The sequence below is a fragment of the Cololabis saira genome, chromosome 5 (genome assembly GCF_033807715.1).
Source record: "Cololabis saira isolate AMF1-May2022 chromosome 5, fColSai1.1, whole genome shotgun sequence".
In the NCBI taxonomy this organism is placed as follows: domain Eukaryota; kingdom Metazoa; phylum Chordata; class Actinopteri; order Beloniformes; family Belonidae; genus Cololabis; species Cololabis saira.
Genome location: NC_084591.1, coordinates 45,340,726 through 45,362,035, shown reverse-complemented (window position 1 = coordinate 45,362,035; position 21,310 = coordinate 45,340,726). Strand labels below are relative to the sequence as shown.

The 21,310-nt window shown below is 41.6% G+C and overlaps 1 protein-coding gene across 4 annotated transcripts; it reads left to right on the top strand.

The window, feature by feature from the left end:
- The first annotated feature begins 7,667 nt into the window (after nucleotides 1-7,667).
- On the top strand, nucleotides 7,668-18,599 carry LOC133444460 (myosin heavy chain, fast skeletal muscle-like). 4 transcript variants are annotated; one of them, XM_061722264.1, is made up of 41 exons: nucleotides 7,668-7,718; nucleotides 7,857-7,895; nucleotides 8,564-8,785; nucleotides 8,860-9,003; nucleotides 9,088-9,244; nucleotides 9,331-9,358; nucleotides 9,437-9,542; nucleotides 9,633-9,725; nucleotides 9,814-9,877; nucleotides 9,951-10,049; nucleotides 10,143-10,246; nucleotides 10,374-10,512; nucleotides 10,605-10,723; nucleotides 10,912-11,061; nucleotides 11,147-11,317; nucleotides 11,415-11,718; nucleotides 11,821-11,885; nucleotides 11,970-12,057; nucleotides 12,146-12,263; nucleotides 12,351-12,474; nucleotides 12,882-13,022; nucleotides 13,110-13,361; nucleotides 13,452-13,694; nucleotides 13,785-13,961; nucleotides 14,040-14,185; nucleotides 14,283-14,373; nucleotides 14,455-14,844; nucleotides 14,940-15,066; nucleotides 15,159-15,277; nucleotides 15,374-15,570; nucleotides 15,718-15,901; nucleotides 15,983-16,148; nucleotides 16,239-16,363; nucleotides 16,481-16,789; nucleotides 16,874-17,077; nucleotides 17,165-17,290; nucleotides 17,372-17,542; nucleotides 17,651-17,755; nucleotides 17,852-17,947; nucleotides 18,046-18,177; nucleotides 18,504-18,599. In XM_061722264.1, the coding sequence occupies exons 3-41, from the start codon at nucleotides 8,579-8,581 to the stop codon at nucleotides 18,522-18,524; spliced, it is 5,802 nt and encodes a 1,933-aa protein (XP_061578248.1). In that variant the 5' UTR covers nucleotides 7,668-7,718; nucleotides 7,857-7,895; nucleotides 8,564-8,578; the 3' UTR covers nucleotides 18,525-18,599. The 4 variants fall into 4 exon arrangements, with proteins under 4 accessions (XP_061578248.1, XP_061578246.1, XP_061578247.1 ...); XM_061722262.1 differs by having other exon boundaries at nucleotides 9,437-9,725; nucleotides 12,882-13,018; nucleotides 13,106-13,361; XM_061722263.1 differs by lacking the exon at nucleotides 18,504-18,599 and having other exon boundaries at nucleotides 18,046-18,219.
- Nucleotides 18,600-21,310: the final 2,711 nt, after the last annotated feature.

Below are 21,310 nucleotides of genomic sequence, written 5' to 3'. Positions count from 1 at the left end.
TATTTACTATATATAGTATAAAATATATTTTTTTTCACTGTGTAGCAGGACAGTCCTCGGTCCTGTGACGTCACTTCTAGTGGGCAGTGGCGGTATAAAAGGGGGGGGTTTCAATACCTGTCTTTCTCTTGCTCCCGGGGGCCGGGCTTCGTTGCCACTTGACGTCCGTCATTTCCGCCCCTGGGTGTGGAGGCTCGTTTGGGTGATTGCTGCATGCTGCTTCTTCACAGGTGCAATTGACGTGGAAAGTGTCAAAGCTCACGTCGCCCTGTCCCTGTGTTGAATGCTGGCTGCATGCTGCTCACCGCTTGTACCGTTCTTTATGCCGTTCACTGCTTACTGCCGGTAAGTGAGCTTTCTCCCCCCCCCGCGTCATCCTCTTTGGCGTTGCACACGCAGCAACATGTGCGTTTGTTTACAGGTTGCGCACATGCTGCGCTGACCCCTCTTTCCATGCCGTAATGGCCAGGAATGCCTGATTGGTAGGTGTTCAGTGACAATGGCTTTCTCTGCCAGCCACTTGTAGTTTCTTATGTTGTGTTTATTTATTATTGTAGGTTAAAGATGTCCATGTAGCCACCGCTAAACCCCTGCTGCTTTGCCTTGCTGTGTGCGTCTGTTGCCTTGTGGAGCTGCTTTGCCTTGTGGAGCTGCTTTGCCTTATGGAGCTGCTTTGCCTTGCTGGAGCTACCGTGTTGCTTCGGAGCTCCGTGACGTCAGACGCCGTTTTTGCTGCTGCATGACTGCTTGCTTCTGCTGCTTACTGGTGCTAACCACCGCTGCCACGGCTGGCCCGGCCCGTGTTCGCTCTGCCTGGCTTAACTGCTGGCTGGCTGGGCGGATTGCTGCTCCGCACGCTGTTGCTTGCTGTTCAGCCACGTTTTAGTGTCTGTGTGCGCGCGTGTGCGTGTGTGTGTATGTATGAGAGAGAACAGTGTGGGAATTGGTTTATTGGTTGTTGTCTTGTGTGTTTGTTGGTTCTGTTTTATTTGTATTTTCTTTCATTCAGGAACTTATAGTCATTTATATTCCTTTTGAAGTATTTGTGATTTTGTATATTTTGGAAGGCCAATAAGTCATTGTTGAGCCTAATTACATTTAATTTAAGTTTATTCATTTCTTTTTGTGTTAATTTGTTCCCTAACTGTCCTCTGGTTTCCCCCCTCTCAGGTGCTGAGCCGACGGTGGTGGATTGGTGTCCGGTGGTGGTGCCCCTGCCTTTTGTTGTGTGCTGTGTTTAAGTTTTTCACCTTATTTCTTTTATTGCACGTGTGGTGTTTTAAGTATCTCCTCTTAGTTGACCCATCCACACCAGAAAGTCTCAGCCCTGATTGGTCCCCTTTTTAAAATCCCTCCCCTCTAGTGACTGATTTCCTTTTATTGGTAATTTTTAAAACAATTGAATAATAAAAACAAACCTATTTTTGTATAAATTGAATCACTGTCTCTGCCTCACTTTGTGACGAACCTGAGTGCCTTTTTCTCCTGAACGAGTTTACTTTAATTCCCTGGGTGAAACTCCCAGGGTGGCGTTGTTTGGCAACAGTAAAAATCCTTTTAACATATAAACTTTGACCTAAACTACCTCTTCGTGCCGCCACAATCTGGCGTTGTTGGCAGGATACAATCTGAGAGCAGAGACGTGTGTTCTGTCTTTGGTTTGTTTTTCTTTTAGAGGAAAAAAAAAACTGTGGCTGTGTTTTTTTTATGGTGTCTGACTTGTACTTTCTTTTTCTTTCAAGGCAAAGCAGCAGCTGGTTTGGTGGACCTGCAACCCCACTTCCCCTTTCCCCTGGTTTTACCTTCACGGTAGGGAAAGTCGTCATAATGGAGGAGGGATTGCAGGAACTAAGAGAGTTAGTAGCTCAACTGAGAACAGCTTTTCGTGGTCCCGTTATTTGTAGGCGATGTCAGCAACCAGGTCACATCGCCCGGGAGTGTGATGGCGTTTGTGTTTCCGCCCGCACTCAACCTCCCTTGTCGGCCTCTCAGCCAAGTAGGCCGCCCCACTCCACCGGGAAATAAGCACCCACCGTACTGCAGAGCCACAGTTCGGAGGGGGCAATTCCTGGCTCGGTTTCAGGTGCAGGTGACGTGGAAGTGTCCAAGCTCATGTCATCCTGTCCCTGTGTTGAATGCTGCCTACCTACATTCCCATTGGGAATGTAGGGTGCTCAGACGTGCTCCTCTGTCCCCGTGTTCTGGTTGGGACCTTAGAGGAGGTATACGTGGTGAGTTTGCCCATTAGTGTTACTGAGGAGTCACCTGTGGTGACTACCATGTGTTCTTAGTCTACTTCTTCACTAGTGCAGGTGACGTGGAAGTGTCCAAGCCCATGTCACCCTGTCCCTGTGTTGAATGCTGTGGCTGCGCTATTTAGGCCATGGAGTTAAGTTTGTTTGTTTTTTTTGTGTGTTCAATCGTCGGGACGACGATTTAATTGCGGGGGGCAGATGGTAGCAGGACAGTCCTCGGTCCTGTGACGTCACTTCTAGTGGGCAGTGGCGGTATAAAAGGGGGGGGTTTCAATACCTGTCTTTCTCTTGCTCCCGGGGGCCGGGCTTCGTTGCCACTTGACGTCCGTCACTTCAGCCCCTGGGTGTGGAGGCTCGTTTGGGTGATTGCTGCATGCTGCTTCTTCACAGGTGCAATTGACGTGGAAAGTGTCAAAGCTCACGTCGCCCTGTCCCTGTGTTGAATGCTGGCTGCATGCTGCTCACCGCTTGTACCGTTCTTTATGCCGTTCACTGCTTACTGCCGGTAAGTGAGCTTTCTCCCCCCCCCGCGTCATCCTCTTTGGCGTTGCACACGCAGCAACATGTGCGTTTGTTTACAGGTTGCGCACCTGCTGCGCTGACCCCTCTTTCCATGCCGTAATGGCCAGGAATGCCTGATTGGTAGGTGTTCAGTGACAATGGCTTTCTCTGCCAGCCACTTGTACTTTCTTATGTTATGTTTTTATTATTGTAGGTTAAAGATGTCCATGTAGCCAACGCTAAACCCCTGCTGCTTTGCCTTATGGAGCTGCTTTGCCTTGCTGTGTGCGTCTGTTGCCTTGTGGAGCTGCTTTGCCTTGTGGAGCTGCTTTGCCTTGTGGAGCTGCTTTGCCTTGCTGGAGCTGCTGTGTCGCTTGGAGCTCCGTGACGTCAGACGCCGTTTTGCTGCTGTGTGACAGCTTGCGTCTGCTGCTTGTGGAGCTACTGTGTCGCTTCGGGGCTCCGTGACGTTCACCCAAGTTTTATAGTGTCTGTGTGCGCGTGTGTATGTGTGAGAGAGAACAGTGTGGGACTTGGTTTATTGGTTGTTTTGTGTGTTTGTTGGTCCTGTTTATTTGTATTTTATTTCATTTAGGAACTTATTGTTGGTTTAGTGCCCGTTATTTATATTTCTTTTGAGGTATTGGTGATTTTGTATATTTTGGGTGGCCAATAAGTGATTGTTGAGCCTAATTACGTTTAATTTAAGTCTATTCATTTCCTTTTGTGTTAATTTGTTCCCTAACTGTCCTCTGGTTTCCCCCCTCTCAGGTGCTGAGCTGACGGTGGTGGATTGGTGTCCGGTGGTGGTGCCCCTGCCTTTTGTTGTGTGCTGTGTTTAAGTTTTTCACCTTATTTCTTTTATTGCACGTGTGGTGTTTTAAGTATCCCCTCTTAGTTGACCCATCCACACCAGAAAGTCTCAGCCCTGAGTGGTCCCCTTTTTTAAAATCCCCCCCCTAGTGAATGATTTCCTTTTAAAGTGATCATTTTTAACAAAGAAACTTTCGAATAATAAAAACAAACCTATTTTTGTATAAATTGAAGCACCGTCTCTGCCTCACTTTGTGACGAACCTGAGTGCCTTTTTCTCCTTAAATAGTTTAATTTCTCTGGGTGAAACTCCCAGGGTGGCGTTGTTTGGCAACAGTAAAAATCCTTTTAATATAACTTTGACCGAAACTACCTCTTCGTGGTCCCGCCACAACTGCATGAGCCCAAAATGAAAATAAACAGACAAAATTAGCATAAAGTATAACACCGAGTACTGGAGAAGTACACTAATTGATTTATATGAATTAATGACAGGGCTAAACATGAGTGATGTGATATCTGCGTGCCACACTTAATCAAATATAACAAAGTATCAGCTGTCCTGTAACAGCTGCTTTAAGGTGTCCCAAAAAGCAAAACAAACAGAGTACATGCTCATATATTTATGTGTGTTTATGAAGAGTGCATGAGCGTTTGAAGGTTTAATAATAAGCAGTCATCCTATCTGTTCAACAAGCAGAAGGGGCGTGAAAATACTGACACTGAACGGGCCAAAAATGGCCTTGACACAGTCTGCAGAGTCAGTCTACGTGTTAATAGCTTGACATACGAGTATGAATGCCAGATACATATCTTTTACACTTCACCACAACTATATATTTCTTTTGATAATATGAGAAGTTTATGTATTTAATTTCTTCAAAAGGCTTTACATCTTTATTGTATTGATTAAAAGCAAATTAATACATTTTGGTATGCCTCTATATTAATCGAAATTAATTTAATTACTGAATTCAAGTGGCTTAGTATTAAGGTCTGCTATATTGAGAGGGGATTATCACCAATTTGAAATCTGCATTTGATGGTGGAAAGATGAAACACGAGACAGATGTACTCCTCTCAAATGCTAAACTCATGTAACCAGCAGCTGTTTTCCTAGCTAAACTTGGCATGTGTCCTGTATTTAACTTCTGCATTGTAAGCAACCACATCCAATGCAAGGAATTCAGTTCCACTTACATGTCAAAGTTCCAGTGACATTAAAAGTGTGACACAAGTGTTTTTCAAAATCCTCTCTCTTGATAGTTTGAATGACTGCAGCTCTACAGTCCTTTACAGCTGCTAATTTATATGCTTTTTAAGTCACTGATAGATATATCTGAAAAGCTTCTAGGAAATCACCACAACATTGAATTGCCGGGGGATAATATCTCTTTTGACTCGCAAAAGTGTTCGTAGTTGTCTGATTAGACTCCAGGGAGTCGACAGGTGGAAAAAAGTAGGGATGTGAGACAGGCTTAAGCCATATACAGATATAGATTAAGATGGTGTGAAGAATTTTAACAGCTGGTGAAAGAAAAGATTGTTATTATTTGCAAAATCAAAACAAAAAAAGATTAATGTCAGGTATGACATGATGTGACTAAAGAATTCTGTAACGAATAACAAAACCTTATGAAGACAAACAAAAAATGTCCTAGAGACATATGCTGCAGCATGCAAGAATCATGTATTACATTGAGGGTTTAACATGCATAATTAACAGTGATATTTGACATGAAAAATGCAGGGAGATTAAAAAAAATAATCACAAATTTATGACAGACGACCTGCAGTGATGCCTCCGGCAGGAGGTTCCCCCCTCATGATCCAGGTCCTGGTCCAGGTTTCTTCCCTCCTAAAGGGGAGTTTTTCTTGCCACTGTTTGGTTTAAGGTTTTTCTCCCACCAGAGGAGTTTTTAACTGCCATTGTGTATGTAATAATTGCTTGGGGGTCATATTCTGGGTCTTTGGAAAGATCCTAGAGACAACTTCTGTTGTAATAGACGCTATATAAATAAAATTGAATTGAATTGAATTGAATGTCTCAATGGGAGTTAGAAGTAAAGAAATAGAACAAATATATGCACCAAAATGCTCAACTTCCTGCAGACCTGTGTGTGTTGCGTACAGAGTTCCTATAAGACTCTCCAATAACCCTCTAGAGTTGACATTTTGAAATTTCAATTATGTTATTGACTGCCACATAAAGGGGTTAATAAATAGTACAAATTAAGGTAACTGTAAATGTGAAATAAAGCTATGGTTACTTACATAATAGGACAGCTGATTTAATTTGACAATCTATACAAACTAAGAATCAATCCTAATCATCCATGAAATCATTCAAACTTTTACATGTCTCTTATACCAAGAAAATCATTAAAAAGTTTTACAGAATCACAGGACTATTTGAAATATAAGATTTTGTTGGATAAAAGCACCAGTCACATACTCACAACAGCACCCTCTTGCACAATTTTCAATAATGTATTGTTTTGCACTGTATTTTTTGTTTCCAATTGCTTTATCAACTATACAAAGTAGTAGAAGTAGCATTAATTCCTTTCATAGTTTATACAAAGCATAGTTTATGCACGGCCATTCGGCAGTAAAAATCTGATTTTACAAGATTAACACATGTTACAGGTTGTAAAAATGCATGCTGCTGTTAAGCAAACATTTGGGGATGTCCCACACTCCACCATGCTACACTCACCTCCAGACCTCATTCAGCAATGTAACACTGACACATTTACTGTATGAAGCAAAACAATGTCTGCAATCATCTTGGATTCATTGTCGCCTCAAGAGATTCCATCATGGAGCAAACGACATAGAGGACGAAAAAGGGAAAGAAAGTCTGAACCTGTTGAAAGATAAGAAGCATCAATGAATCCAGGGGCACTTCCTGGCATAAACTCTCTATCGATTTGTTTAGGCCCACAACCATTGGGCGGTGGGGGTGAGGCAGAGGGTGGTGGTGGCACGTGATCAAAAGGGTCTGGGGTTTCAGTTTAATCTAATTAACAAATAAACATATTCCAAAAAACCCATTCCTTACAAGTTAATTACAAACCATATATATTTCCAAATAAAGCAAGAGATAGGTTGATAATTCATTTGTTCATCTCTATTATATGTGTCTGTTCATTCAGTTTTAAGCAGTGCTTGTGATTTGGTGACGCCACAAACAAAACTTTGCACAGGGCCACCAAAATGCTAGTGCTGGCACTCAATGAAGCCAAAAGACCCTGTAGTATAACTCAATGTTCCGTGAATTAATTACTTTCTTTCTGAATCTTTCTTTCTGAATCCTTTATTTGAACATGGTTAAAATATATATAGACAAGTAAAAACAAATATTTCTAAATAAAAACAAAAGCAAATCAACAAGCCTCAAGGATTAGGAGGAAGTCGTAGATTTATGTAATCCTAACCCTTATTTATATTATCATCGTCAGCACTTGACTTTTACAAAATCTTTATGTATAATCAACAACAAAGTAACACAAGCAAATGTAAGAAACAGACATGCAGATATAAAGACAGCGAAGATGTTTGAAGGATCTGTGAGGTAAATTAAGTTAGCGATGACACTCTTGCTGTCAGTGAAATGTGAGCAGGCATGTCGCCTGTGTAAACAGCTGCAGTAATTCAAATTAGAGCATATGCATTCCTGCAGCTTTGTATACCCCATAAAAGACATAAAGCATACTAAATGAAAATAGGATTTTTCTATTAGGTTGGATTAATTATGATCAGTACAGAAAACGAGATATTGCCCAAGGATTTTTGTTATTTTTTATTATGAAATCAGCCCTTTATACAATTGCAAGTAATGCTCAAAAATGTCTACACACTTTTTAGCCCTTTCTTTTTATGCCTTTTTTTGTCAAGGTTCTATAGACATATTCTTGATATAAAGAAGCAAATTCATCAAAGAGTCTCTTAGACTCTGAAAGCCAATATTAGCATATCCTTGTACAATATGCTTCAGCGGAAATCTCCATCCTACCGTAATACACACCACTTTTGGCATGTGTCCCAAATATAACTGATGCCAAGTAAGCATGCTGGATTCAATATAAGGGGTCCAAGTCAACGCAGCAGTGTGTGGTAGAAGATCCCTGAAGACTCCGGCTTGTGGTAGGTTTAATCTCTCTCTTTAAGAGCTGTTTACTCATTACTTAAAATATTTATCTATTACCTGACCGGCTGCATGTTTGAGAAATGTTAAAGACTTTTTAAACCTTTAAATTAAGTACATTTTGTCTTTTTCAACAGAATTAAAGACTACATCAGACTTGTAACAGAGAGGGTCAGGTATGGAAATCAATTTTGATCATTTTGATAATACAATTTTGATAATTTGATAATTTGATAATTTGCTTTAAATATTAGGTTAAAGCAGAAAAGTACGAATTAACAAGTATTAATTAACAAGAGCAGCACAATAACTTAGTGGTTAGCACTGTTGCCTCACAGCAAGAAGGTCCCCGGTTCAACTCCCAGGCCCAGCAGGGTCTTTCTGTGTGGAGTTTGCATGTTCTCCCCGTGCTTGCGTGGGTTTCCTCCGGGTACTCTGGTTTCCTCCCACAGTCCAAAAACATGCATGCTAGGTTAATTGGTGATTCTAAACTTCTCGTAGGTGTGAGTGTGAGTGTGTCTGGTTGTTTGTCTGTATATGTGGCCCTGCGATGGAATGGATACCTGTCCAGGGTGTAACTCCTGCCTCTCGCCTGAAAATAGCTGGGATAGGCTCCAGCAGACCCCCGTGACCCTGCAAAGGATAAAGCGGGTATAGATAATGGATGGATGGATAACAAGATGGAATTCTGAACATTTGGAGTGATTAACATACAAATTATCTTAAAATAGTATATGTATCTAGTATATAATATGATTGATAAATATGATTCCCCCAGTGCTCACTAAAAAGAGGTAAATCTTTAAACAGTTAGATGGGAAAACAATCTTTTGTTATCTCGCAGACATAAGCTGCCACCATGAGTACGGACGCGGAGATGGCCCTCTATGGCAAAGCTGCCATTTACCTTCGTAAGCCAGAAAAGGAGAGGATTGAGGCTCAGACCAGACCTTTTGATGCCAAGACTGCCTGCTATGTCGCTGATGTCAAAGAACTGTATCTGAAGGCAACAATCCTCAAGAAAGAGGGTGGCAAAGTCACCGTCAAAGTCTTGGACACTCAGGAGGTCGGTGCACTAAGGTACACTATAACTAGTAACTAAAAATACAGTTCTTGACAGTGAGAAATTCCTTGCTACAGGAGAAGACAGTCAAAGAAGATGACATCAATCCAATGAACCCTCCCAAGTACGACAAAATGGAGGACATGGCCATGATGACCCATCTCAATGAAGCCACTGTGCTGTATAATCTCAAAGAGCGTTATGCAGCATGGATGATCTACGTAAGACAATCTCACTATGAGAATTATTATGCTCGCAGGAAAAGCTGTCTAACGTTACATTACTATCTCTTTGATCATTTTCAGACCTACTCTGGGTTGTTCTGTGCAACTGTGAACCCCTACAAGTGGCTCCCAGTGTACGATTCCGAAGTCGTCTCTGCCTATAGAGGCAAGAAGCGTATGGAGGCTCCACCCCACATCTTCTCCGTCTCTGACAATGCCTATCAGTTCATGCTTACTGGTATGTCCTTTACTGGGGAGATTTAGTTTCTAGTTATGAAAGCGGCAGACATGAATAATGAATGTTTCTGTGTTTCATTTTCACAGATAGGCAGAACCAGTCCGTCCTGATCACGTAAGTATCACAACTGTTGAATATCAATCTTAGTACGATTGTGAGAACAAATACCCACAAGTCTGTGTTTATACCCAGTGGAGAATCTGGTGCTGGAAAGACTGTGAACACCAAGCGTGTCATTCAGTACTTTGCTACAATCTCTGTTGGTGGGGGTAAGGCGAAGGAAACAAGTAAAATGCAGGTAAGTTATGATGACAACTTTTCACATATCACAAGACACCTACAGGAAAATAGGTCCTTTTCTAATATGCTTCTGAAACCTGGTGTACAGGGGTCGCTGGAGGATCAAATCATTGCAGCCAATCCCCTGCTGGAGGCTTATGGTAATGCCAAAACTATTAGGAATGACAACTCTTCTCGTTTTGTGAGTATAAACCGATTTCTTCTTTCTACAAACCTCCGTACACTCTAAAAATGTAGAGGGACTTTAACTACTCATTTGTTCAAAACAGGGTAAATTCATCAGGATCCATTTCGGCACAACTGGCAAACTGTCTAGTGCTGATATTGAGACATGTAAGTACTGTATTCCATTCAAAGTGAAAAGGTGAGAAAGACTAAACAAACTGATGCATGTGAATATTTGCAGACCTGCTGGAGAAGTCTAGAGTGACATTCCAGCTTTCTGATGAGAGAGGCTACCACATCTTCTACCAGATGATGACAAACCACAAACCAGAGATCATTGGTAAGACTTAATTGCTACACAACGTCAAACAAATTTAGTGACATCATTTTAAACAGTGTGTTAAAAATGTCTCCATTCTTCTTTTTTTTTCAGAAATGTCTCTGATCACAAGCAACCCCTATGACTTCCCCATGTGCAGCATGGGTCAGATCACTGTAGCCAGCATTGATGACAAAGAAGAGCTAGACGCCACTGATGTGAGTCATCTTTATCATTAAGATATCAATAGATGCATCAGAAGCCTCAGGAGAATTGAACTGAATCTGCTTTTTAAAATCATGCACTGAAGACTATATATTTCTTATGGACTCTTTCTTTAATCAGAATGCCATTGATATCCTGGGCTTCACCGCAGAGGAGAAGATGGGCATCTACAAGTTGACTGGTGCTGTGCTTCACCATGGTAACATGAAGTTCAAGCAGAAGCAGCGTGAGGAGCAGGCTGAGCCTGACGGCACAGAGAGTAAGTGCATGTGTTATACAAGCATCAAAACCGCTAAGTTCTTATGAATTTCTTCAGTTCTGTTTGTGTTGAATATAAATTACTCTTTTCAGATGCTGACAAGATTGCTTACTTGTTGGGCCTGAACTCTGCTGATATGCTCAAGGGATTGTGCTATCCAAGAGTGAAGGTCGGCAATGAATTTGTCACCAAGGGGCAGACTGTACCTCAGGTAAACACCAGCCAGTAAAATAAGACATCCTATGATCAGACTTATAATGTTACATCCATTTAATATTGTAAACTTTATGAAGAAACAGAGATATTAATATTCATTTTATTCTTTCTTTACGTATTACAAGTCCATATTATTTCCAGCATTTATCTTTATTAATTAAAAAAAATGTATTTTCTCTTTAGGTCAATAATTCTGTCACTGCCCTGGCCAAGTCCATCTATGGCAGGATGTTCGATTGGATGGTCGTCCGTATCAACCAGATGCTGGACACTAAGCAAGCAAGAAACCACTTCATCGGTGTCCTGGACATTGCCGGCTTTGAAATCTTTGATGTAGATATCACTCCCATAATATATTATCCTTTGTTCTTCATGGAAAAATGTTCAAAAGTGATAAAGTTGATTTGCCCATTCACAGTTCAACACATTGGAGCAGCTGTGCATCAACTTCACCAATGAGAAACTGCAACAGTTCTTCAACCACCACATGTTTGTTCTGGAGCAAGAGGAGTACAAGAAGGAAGGCATCATTTGGGAGTTCATTGACTTTGGTATGGACTTGGCTGCCTGTATTGAGCTGATTGAAAAGGTAAACATTGAGATAATGATTCAATTTTATCCAAGTGTTATCATAACAGAAAGAGACGGAAATTGATTACTCTTTGTTCTTTCCTCCTGTAATCAAGCCAATGGGCATCTTCTCCATCCTTGAAGAGGAGTGCATGTTCCCCAAGGCCGATGACAATACCTTCAAGAACAAGCTGTATGACCAGCATCTTGGCAAAAACAAGGCTTTTGAGAAGCCAAAACCTGCCAAGGGCAAGGCTGAGGCTCACTTCTCCCTGGTGCACTATGCTGGAACTGTGGACTACAACATCTGTGGTTGGCTGGACAAGAACAAGGATCCCCTGAATGAGTCTGTTCTGCAGCTCTATGGAAAGGCATCATGCAAACTGGTGGCTCTCCTGTATCCTCCTCCTCCTGCTGAGGGTATGAATTTTAATCAAACTAAGCTTGAGTATTTGAGTAGCAAGTTTTAAGTGTCATTGTTTAATGGAGACCTTACATTAACAATTATCTTATGAAAAACAGAGGCTGGCAAGAAGGGAGGAAAGAAGAAGGGTGGTTCTATGCAGACTGTGTCATCACAGTTCAGGGTGAGGTTGGAGTAACACATGTAATGCCTTTTCATACTTAAAGTCACTTTTTTATAACAAAGATCCCCTAATTTGTACCTACAGGAGAACTTGGGCAAGCTGATGACCAACCTGAGGAGTACCCATCCTCACTTTGTGCGCTGCCTCATTCCCAATGAGTCAAAGACTCCAGGTACAAAAGACATATTTATTCTAAGTGTGTCTGAGTTTGATTCATGGGGTTTATATTTGCAGACATAACTGATAGAGTTATTCTTCAGGCTTGATGGAGAACTTCCTGGTCATCCACCAGCTCAGGTGTAACGGTGTGCTGGAGGGTATCAGAATCTGCAGAAAAGGTTTCCCCAGCAGAATCCTCTATGCTGACTTCAAACAGAGGTATAATCACTTGGTTAATGAAAGGGTAATCCAAAAAGAACTATAATAAACGACTGCTGACTTTAACCTTCCCTTCTTTCACAAAAGATACAAGGTACTGAATGCCAGTGTCATCCCTGAGGGTCAATTCATTGACAACAAGAAAGCCTCTGAGAAGCTGCTTGGATCAATTGACGTTCCTCAAGATGAGTACAGATTTGGACACACCAAGGTATGTGTTCCAGTTGCAAATATATGCTTAAGGAAGTTAAGATGCTTGGATCCAAATATTGTTTTCACCTTATTATGTTCTTTGGCTCCTTGCACAAATGTTAGGGTAAGGTCTTAAACAGTTGACATTTTCAGCTTATCAAGATGATTGACATGAATGACTCTGGATGATACTATAAAGATGATACAGCTCCAAACAGATTTGAAATCAATCTACATTTTACATATAAAAGTGATAGTTGAATGTGTTGAAATGTACTGTTTAAGTCGAGCCTTAAAATCTAAATCGAAGCACTCCCTTTTCGTGACTGGCTACTCGTGATCTGAAGGAGGAGAATCAAAACAAATTAATGCGTCAAGTATTTGGAATAAATGTATCCTTTCTGATTAAGTGAGTTGTTTGTTCAGGTGTTCTTCAAGGCTGGTCTGCTGGGTACCCTTGAGGAGATGAGAGATGAAAAGTTGGCAGCTCTGGTCACAATGACTCAGGCTCTCTGCCGTGGCTACGTCATGAGAAAGGAGTTTGTTAAGATGATGGAGAGGAGGCAAGTAAAAAAAAACAAAGTTCAGGACACACAGTTGAATGAATTATAAAGAGACACTGGTCTATAACAGCAACTTCTTGTCTACAGGGAGGCCATCTTTACTATCCAGTACAATATCCGCTCATTCATGAATGTGAAACACTGGCCATGGATGAAGGTTTATTACAAGATCAAGCCTCTCTTGAAGAGTGCTGAGACTGAGAAGGAGCTCATGAATATGAAGGAGAACTATGAGAAGATGACAGCAGACCTTGCTCATGCCTTGGCCAAGAAAAAGGAGCTGGAGGAAAAGATGGTGTCTATTCTGCAGGAGAAGAACGATCTGCAGCTGCAAGTGGCATCTGTAAGTAAATAACATGGGAGGTGATGGGTTTTTTAATTAATTTAATTAGGTATCTGAAATGGTAATGCTGGAATGCTCCTTGTAAACCAGGAATCAGAGAATCTGTCAGATGCTGAGGAGAGGTGCGAGGGTCTTATCAAGAGCAAGATTCAACTCGAGGCCAAACTCAAAGAGACCACTGAGAGACTGGAAGATGAGGAGGAAATCAATGCTGAGCTTACTGCAAAGAAGAGGAAGCTGGAGGACGAATGCTCTGAGCTCAAAAAAGATATTGATGACCTGGAACTTACATTGGCCAAAGTGGAAAAGGAGAAACATGCCACTGAGAACAAGGTTTATACACATACATTTAATTTGAGATGATCACATAACAATTCAAATTCGTGAAGTTGTGTGATATTGACATCTTTCTTGCAAATGTAGGTGAAGAACCTGACTGAGGAGATGGCCTCTCAGGATGAGAGCATTGCTAAACTGACCAAGGAGAAGAAAGCTCTTCAGGAAGCTCATCAGCAGACTCTTGATGACCTGCAGGCGGAGGAAGACAAAGTCAACACTCTGACCAAGTCCAAGACCAAGCTTGAGCAACAAGTTGATGATGTAAGTTTAAAAAGTCACTGATTGGAAAAACAAGATTCTTCCCAACCTTGCTAATGACTAATCCCTATCGATTTCTAGCTTGAAGGTTCTCTGGAGCAAGAGAAGAAGCTTCGTATGGATCTTGAGAGAGCCAAGAGGAAGCTGGAAGGAGATCTGAAACTGGCCCAGGAATCCATAATGGATCTGGAGAATGACAAGCAGCAGTCTGATGAGAAAATTAAAAAGTAATATAATATAGGTTGTCGTTCATGCCAGTCAAAACATCCATTGCTGTTAAAAGTGGGTCTGAAATCTTAAAATACAACATTATCATTCACACAGGAAGGACTTTGAAATCAGCCAGCTCCTCAGCAAGATTGAAGATGAGCAGTCATTGGGTGCACAGCTTCAGAAGAAGATTAAGGAGCTTCAGGTGTGTTGTTCATTGATATTCCAATCATTCCACCGTTATCACATTTGAATGAAATGAAGATAACACATCTGCATCCAACAGGCCCGTATTGAGGAGCTGGAGGAGGAAATCGAGGCGGAGCGCGCTGCTCGTGCCAAGGTTGAGAAGCAGAGAGCTGACCTCTCCAGGGAACTTGAGGAGATCAGTGAGAGGCTGGAGGAAGCTGGTGGCGCCACTGCTGCTCAGATTGAGATGAACAAGAAGCGCGAGGCTGAGTTCCAGAAGCTCCGTCGTGACCTTGAGGAGTCTACTCTGCAGCATGAAGCCACTGCTGCTGCTCTGCGCAAGAAGCAGGCCGACAGCGTTGCTGAGCTGGGAGAGCAGATCGACAACCTGCAGCGTGTCAAGCAGAAGCTTGAGAAAGAAAAGAGTGAATATAAGATGGAGATTGACGACCTCTCCAGCAACATGGAGGCTGTTGCTAAAGCAAAGGTACACCCATATTTCACATGTACTTTAATATGTAAAATAGAAGGAATTATAGATTCAATACGATCTAACAGAATTTGTTTTGTTCGCAACATTAGGGAAATCTTGAAAAGATGTGCCGTACTCTTGAGGACCAATTAAGTGAACTTAAGACCAAGAATGATGAAAACATGCGTCAGAACAATGACATGAGTGCACAGAAAGCACGTCTCCTCACAGAAAATGGTATCTATAACACAGGATTTTACTGCAAATAACTTTAGTGTCTGACCAGATTCTGAACAAAAACTAATCTCTGATAATCATTTTCACACAAGGTGAGTTCAGCCGTCAAATTGAGGAGAAAGAGGGTCTTGTTTCTCAGCTGACCAGAGGCAAACAGGCCTTCACCCAGCAGCTTGAGGAGCTGAAGAGACACGTTGAAGAGGAGGTCAAGGTATAAAAAAACGCTCTAAAAAATAAGTGTATATTGGTATGAGATGTCAATGATTAGGAAACTTGATTCAATGACTTGATTTAATGTTTTAACCAGGCCAAGAATGCTCTTGCCCATGGACTGCAATCAGCCCGCCATGACTGTGACCTGCTGAGGGAGCAGTTTGAGGAGGAGCAGGAGGCCAAAGCTGAGCTGCAGCGTGGTATGTCCAAGGCCAACAGCGAGGTGGCTCAGTGGAGAACTAAGTATGAAACTGATGCCATCCAGCGCACAGAGGAGCTTGAGGAATCCAAGTGAGTAAGAATCAAACAAAAATGTCTCATAATGAAACATTAGCACATTAACATTAGCATTTATGTGCATCACATTTTATAATAAAGAGCTCTTACACATGTGTATCCATCCATGTGATTATTACTCTCTCATTTATTTCTGTAAAGGAAAAAGCTGGCCCAGCGTCTTCAGGAAGCTGAGGAGCAGATCGAGGCTGTGAACTCCAAGTGTGCATCTCTGGAGAAGACCAAACAGAGGCTCCAAAGTGAGGTGGAGGACCTCATGATTGATGTGGAGAGAGCCAACGGGCTGGCTGCCAACTTGGATAAGAAGCAGAGGAACTTTGATAAGGTAATATTTTTGACTTTATGCTAACATGAATTACATTTTATCATATGGATGAATAACTAAACTGTACAAACTGTTATTTAGGTGCTGGCAGAGTGGAAACAGAAGTATGAGGAGGGTCAGGCAGAGCTTGAAGGAGCTCAGAAGGAGGCTCGTACTCTGAGCACTGAACTGTTCAAGATGAAGAACTCTTATGAAGAAGCTCTGGATCAGCTGGAGACCATGAAGCGTGAAAACAAGAACCTCCAACGTGAGTTCCAATGAGACTATCAGCATGTCAGCATTGTGCTATTTCTCTTTTACATCTCAATACTAAAGGTTATCAAACATTTCTCTACAGAGGAGATCTCTGACCTGACTGAACAGCTTGGTGACACTGGCAAGAGCATCCATGAGCTGGAGAAGGCCAAGAAGCAGGTGGAGACAGAGAAGTCTGAGATCCAGACAGCTCTGGAGGAAGCTGAGGTGAAGTTTTATCCGAGCAGATCGTCTGAAATAAAACCTTAAGTCATAAACTAATGTTGAGTAAAAAAAAGAAAAGGTGTCAAGACAAGGTAATATTTTCCTTTTTTATATTGTTAGGGAACTCTGGAGCATGAAGAGTCTAAGATCCTTCGTGTTCAGCTGGAGCTCAACCAGATTAAGGGTGAGGTGGACAGGAAGATTGCAGAGAAAGATGAGGAGATGGAGCAGATCAAGAGGAACAGCCAGAGGGTGATTGATTCCATGCAGAGCACTCTGGATGCTGAGGTCAGGAGCAGGAACGATGCCCTGAGAATCAAGAAGAAGATGGAAGGAGATCTGAATGAGATGGAGATTCAGCTGAGTCATGCCAATCGCCAGGCTGCTGAGTCCCAGAAACAGTTGAGGAACGTTCAGGCACAGCTGAAGGTATGTATCAAGACAGTGATGTCACTTTGAGCTTCACTAATGTTGAGGAATCTACCTCCAAGTTTTTACTTTTTTTCCACCTAGGACGCTCAACTGCATCTTGATGATGCTGTCAGAGCCCAGGAGGACCTCAAGGAACAAGCTGCTATGGTGGATCGCAGAAACGGTCTCTTAGTGGCAGAAATTGAGGAACTCAGAGTTGCTCTGGAACAGACAGAGAGAGGCCGCAAAGTCGCAGAGCAGGAACTGGTGGATGCCAGCGAACGTGTCGGACTTCTGCACTCTCAGGTATGTTTCATTTTACTTTTCTTAATAGCACAATCTCAGAATATTACATCACACTTGTGATAACTGGGTTGAATTTTGATTTTTCAGAACACAAGCCTCATCAACACCAAGAAGAAGCTTGAAAGTGACCTGGTTCAGATCCAGGGTGAAGTTGATGATACTGTTCAGGAAGCAAGGAATGCAGAGGACAAGGCCAAGAAGGCCATCACTGATGTGGGCCTACATTTTGTTTGTTTTTCTTTAATGCTACAGCTGAACTGTCCAACATTCTGAAAACAATATTGATCTTTCTAGGCTGCTATGATGGCTGAAGAGCTGAAGAAGGAACAGGACACCAGTTCTCACCTGGAGAGGATGAAGAAGAACCTGGAGGTTGCTGTTAAGGACCTGCAGCATCGCCTGGATGAGGCTGAGAACTTGGCCATGAAGGGCGGCAAGAAGCAGCTCCAAAAACTCGAGTCTAGGGTGAGAATAAGTTTTGAGATTATATGAATTGATATGAATTATAAGAAAAAAATCTGTCAAAACATCCAAAACACACATCTAATTCATGCTTTCTTTGATTTTCTGAAGGTGCGTGAGCTGGAGAGCGAGGTTGAAGCTGAGCAAAGACGTGGTGCAGATTCTGTTAAGGGTGTCCGCAAATATGAGAGAAGAGTGAAGGAGCTCACCTATCAGGTAAAACTACTTTCATGTTTAACATGTGCATTACTTTTATGTCTACTTCTAATACTAAAGTGACCTTTACATTCAATTTGACATTTTCTACCACAGACTGAGGAAGATAAGAAAAACGTTAGTAGGCTGCAGGATCTGGTGGACAAACTGCAGCTCAAGGTGAAGGCCTACAAGAGGCAGGCTGAGGAAGCGGTAAGGCAAACCACATTTCTAACTTGAATTTTATCACCCTTCATATGTGGGTGGTTACTTGACTTCTTTAAACTGTTTTACTCTTTCTTGCATTGAAGGAGGAGCAGGCCAACAGTCATCTGTCCAAGTCTAGGAAGCTCCAGCATGAGCTTGAGGAGGCTGAGGAGCGTGCTGACATTGCAGAGTCTCAGGTCAACAAGATGAGAGTAAAGAGCCGTGACTCTGGCAAGGTGAATATGCACACAAATTATGACTGAATGTATCACTTTGACTGCCCCATGCTTCATAAATTTGAGCAAAAACTACATTTCCAGACAAATACATCTGATCAATCAATCAACCAATCAATCAATCATCAATCAATTAAACTTTCCATACATATATGTAGCACAAAGTGCTTAACATGTTTAAAAACTGTACAATTTAAAAAGTTAAAACAGTGCCCAACCCCTCCCACCACCACCACCACTCACACAAACCCCACTACCCCCTATATACAACAGACACACAGAGTTAAAAAAAAGGATGATCCGAGCTCTCTCTTTTTTGTTTACAGGGAAAAGACGTAGCTGAGTAAAGTACCTCAGCTGATGGTTTGTTTCTAATCATATAATATGATGTGAAATATACTACAATAAAATGTTTGATTCTATTTGTCTCTTGCTTTGTTTTTGACTCAAGATATTTACAAATTGCAATCTGTCTTGCTATCTATGCACTCACACCTTATATGAAACAAGAAAACATGTCAGATACTTCATTGGATCTCATCTCGATCCATCCATCCATTTTCTTCCGCTTGTCCGTTCCCGGGTCGCGGGGGCAGCAGCCTCAGCAGGGATGCCCAGACTTCCTTCACCAGGTACATCTCCTGGCTCAGGAAAACAACAAAACACGAGGAAACGTGTAACATTTTACCATCAAAACAACAGCAAACAAAATTGACTGTAAGGATGCACTGGAACACTAAGAAATAGCGTGTGAATTCAGATCGAATCCATTTCACTTCTAGTCCATTTATATCACTTCATCTTATTTGTACCTCATCTTTAATTAACCATGAATGAGGCGTTCCAGTCTAGCATGTGATGCAAGAGTTTTCCTGAATAAACAAAAAGTCCCCTGCAACAATGTTCTAACAGCTGAAAGTATTATAATGATATATAATGATATATGATATGAAGCCTTTAACTCACTCAACAGTTCGGCATGTGTAAAATCACCGATACTTATTTAATTTTACAATTGTTTTCACGTAACCAGAGCCGGATTAAATAAATGGACTACACTAGGCAGACTGGGATTTTTGGGCCCCCCTCCATCGATGTTATTTATGAATTGAAATCTTAAACTTACCAAAGTTACTAATAAAAGTTAATTCACATTTTACATAGCATAGTCATAGTCAAGTTGGTTCTTTGTATTCCAAAATAAGTCATGTGTTGTATATTAAACAGTCTATCAGACTATTTTTTGATTATTATTATTTATACGTTCACCGCTCTATTAAATGCTATTAAATTATCCTTATCTTATCGATTGCGAGTATCATTGTTAAGGTATTAGTACCAGTAAATCACCAATAGGTGTCAGCATTGCTATTCAAACAGAGTAAAATAAGATAAATGTTTTAAGCTATTGCATTTTGCAGCAAATCTTAATTAAATGTGTTGATTAAATTGAATAGTTAAATAAGAAGTAAAATCTACAAAGACCAATAAAATTTGCAGTAAGACTAAGTGTGCTGTAGTATGTATGTTTGTCTGTGTGTATGTGTATGCAGAGCTGTCTGGGAGATTAGCGAGGCCCTGTGCGAAATGGCTGGGGGGGGCCTTTGGGTAAATTTTTGGGTTTATCGGGTGTCTATATGCGCAATTTTAACTCTCCAATTAGCAAAATACTGGATACCTTCCCCTGCCCCGCGGCTGCTTGAGACCCGGTCGGATCGGTGATTTTTGTAACAAATTTATCAAACAAGCCTTTCAGAGAGGCATTAAACTTTCTTTCGTTTTTTTCTTTTTTCATCCCCTGATGGAAATTTCCTGAATCTGTCTCATTCTCTCGACATTGTGTGACAGTTTGTTCCAACTCCACCCGTCTGGATCAGAGACCTTGTGTCAATGCGCTTGGTCTGATCAGTTGTATTGAACAACAGACACGTGCATCATTGCACATATATTTATTGATATGCACAGACTAGTACACATTTAGGTCTGTAATGGAACGTGACTGTTGATATTTATAAGGGAAAAAAGGACAAAATTTAGAAAAAAAAATAAAAATTGAAAAAAAATAAAAATAAAAACGGCCCATAGCGAGAGGCCCCTTGCGGTTGCACGGTTCGCACACCCCTTGTGGCGGCCCTGTGCATATGTATGCGTATATATATGTATGTATACTAAATATAGTAATAATGCACATATATATATGCCTTAGGTTTTTACCGGCATGTTATCAACCATTAATATGTGTGCAGTCAAAAAAAAAAAAAAAAATTTTTTTTTTTTTTTTTTTTTTTTGTCCCTCTGTCTGGGCCCCTCCCCTGTCAATCGGGCCCTAGGCACATGCCTAGTTTGCCTTCGCGTTAATCCGGCTCTGCACGTAACTTGAAGTTCTTTATTCATTAATAACCACGTCTGAGAAGATACTAATCACGGGCAAGCAGCTACAACAACAGCATTGGGGTGTGTACCCACACGTCATGAATAATCTCTCCTGACACAATATCAATTCCAACTTCTTTTAATAAATTACGCCATAATCTTATACAGACGAGTGTGCTGATTTTCCTTCCCTTTGGACATTAAACATAAAATCCAGACCTGCAAATTGCTGTTAAATGTTCCTGAGTAAATCTTTGAGGCAGTCAGGGTGTACTTAGGATTGCCTGCTTGATCAACGTTTCCTTTGTGGAGAAAAAATGGTGTTCTTTGGGAACAAAAGTGAAAATTATTAGCTCCCTCGAAACTACGGCGTAGTCGCCCAAATACTGGACGATGCTCAGATTAATTAAATCTGATTAAATGTAATGACAATTATTACAATAAATGAAAAACAAGGTCCTTGTGTGCATGTGTATTTGTGTATTTAGGTGCTCACGTGTTCTGCAGATCCCACAGCCGGCCTCCACGTGTCCGCCGGACACCTCACCGGCTTTCTCCGCCACCCTTAGTCAGTCCGGCCCCCCTTCTCCCGCGTCTCAGGCCTCTCTCCCTTCTCTGGGCACGGCAGCGGTCTTTGACGTCACGGGCCCTCACTGTGTTCTGCCTCCCCGTTGCTCTCTCTTTCAGCCCTTTGCAGCAACAGTCTCACCCTTTTCCTGGCGAACGGAGGCTTTCTGCCAGTCAAAAATGTCCTTTAGAC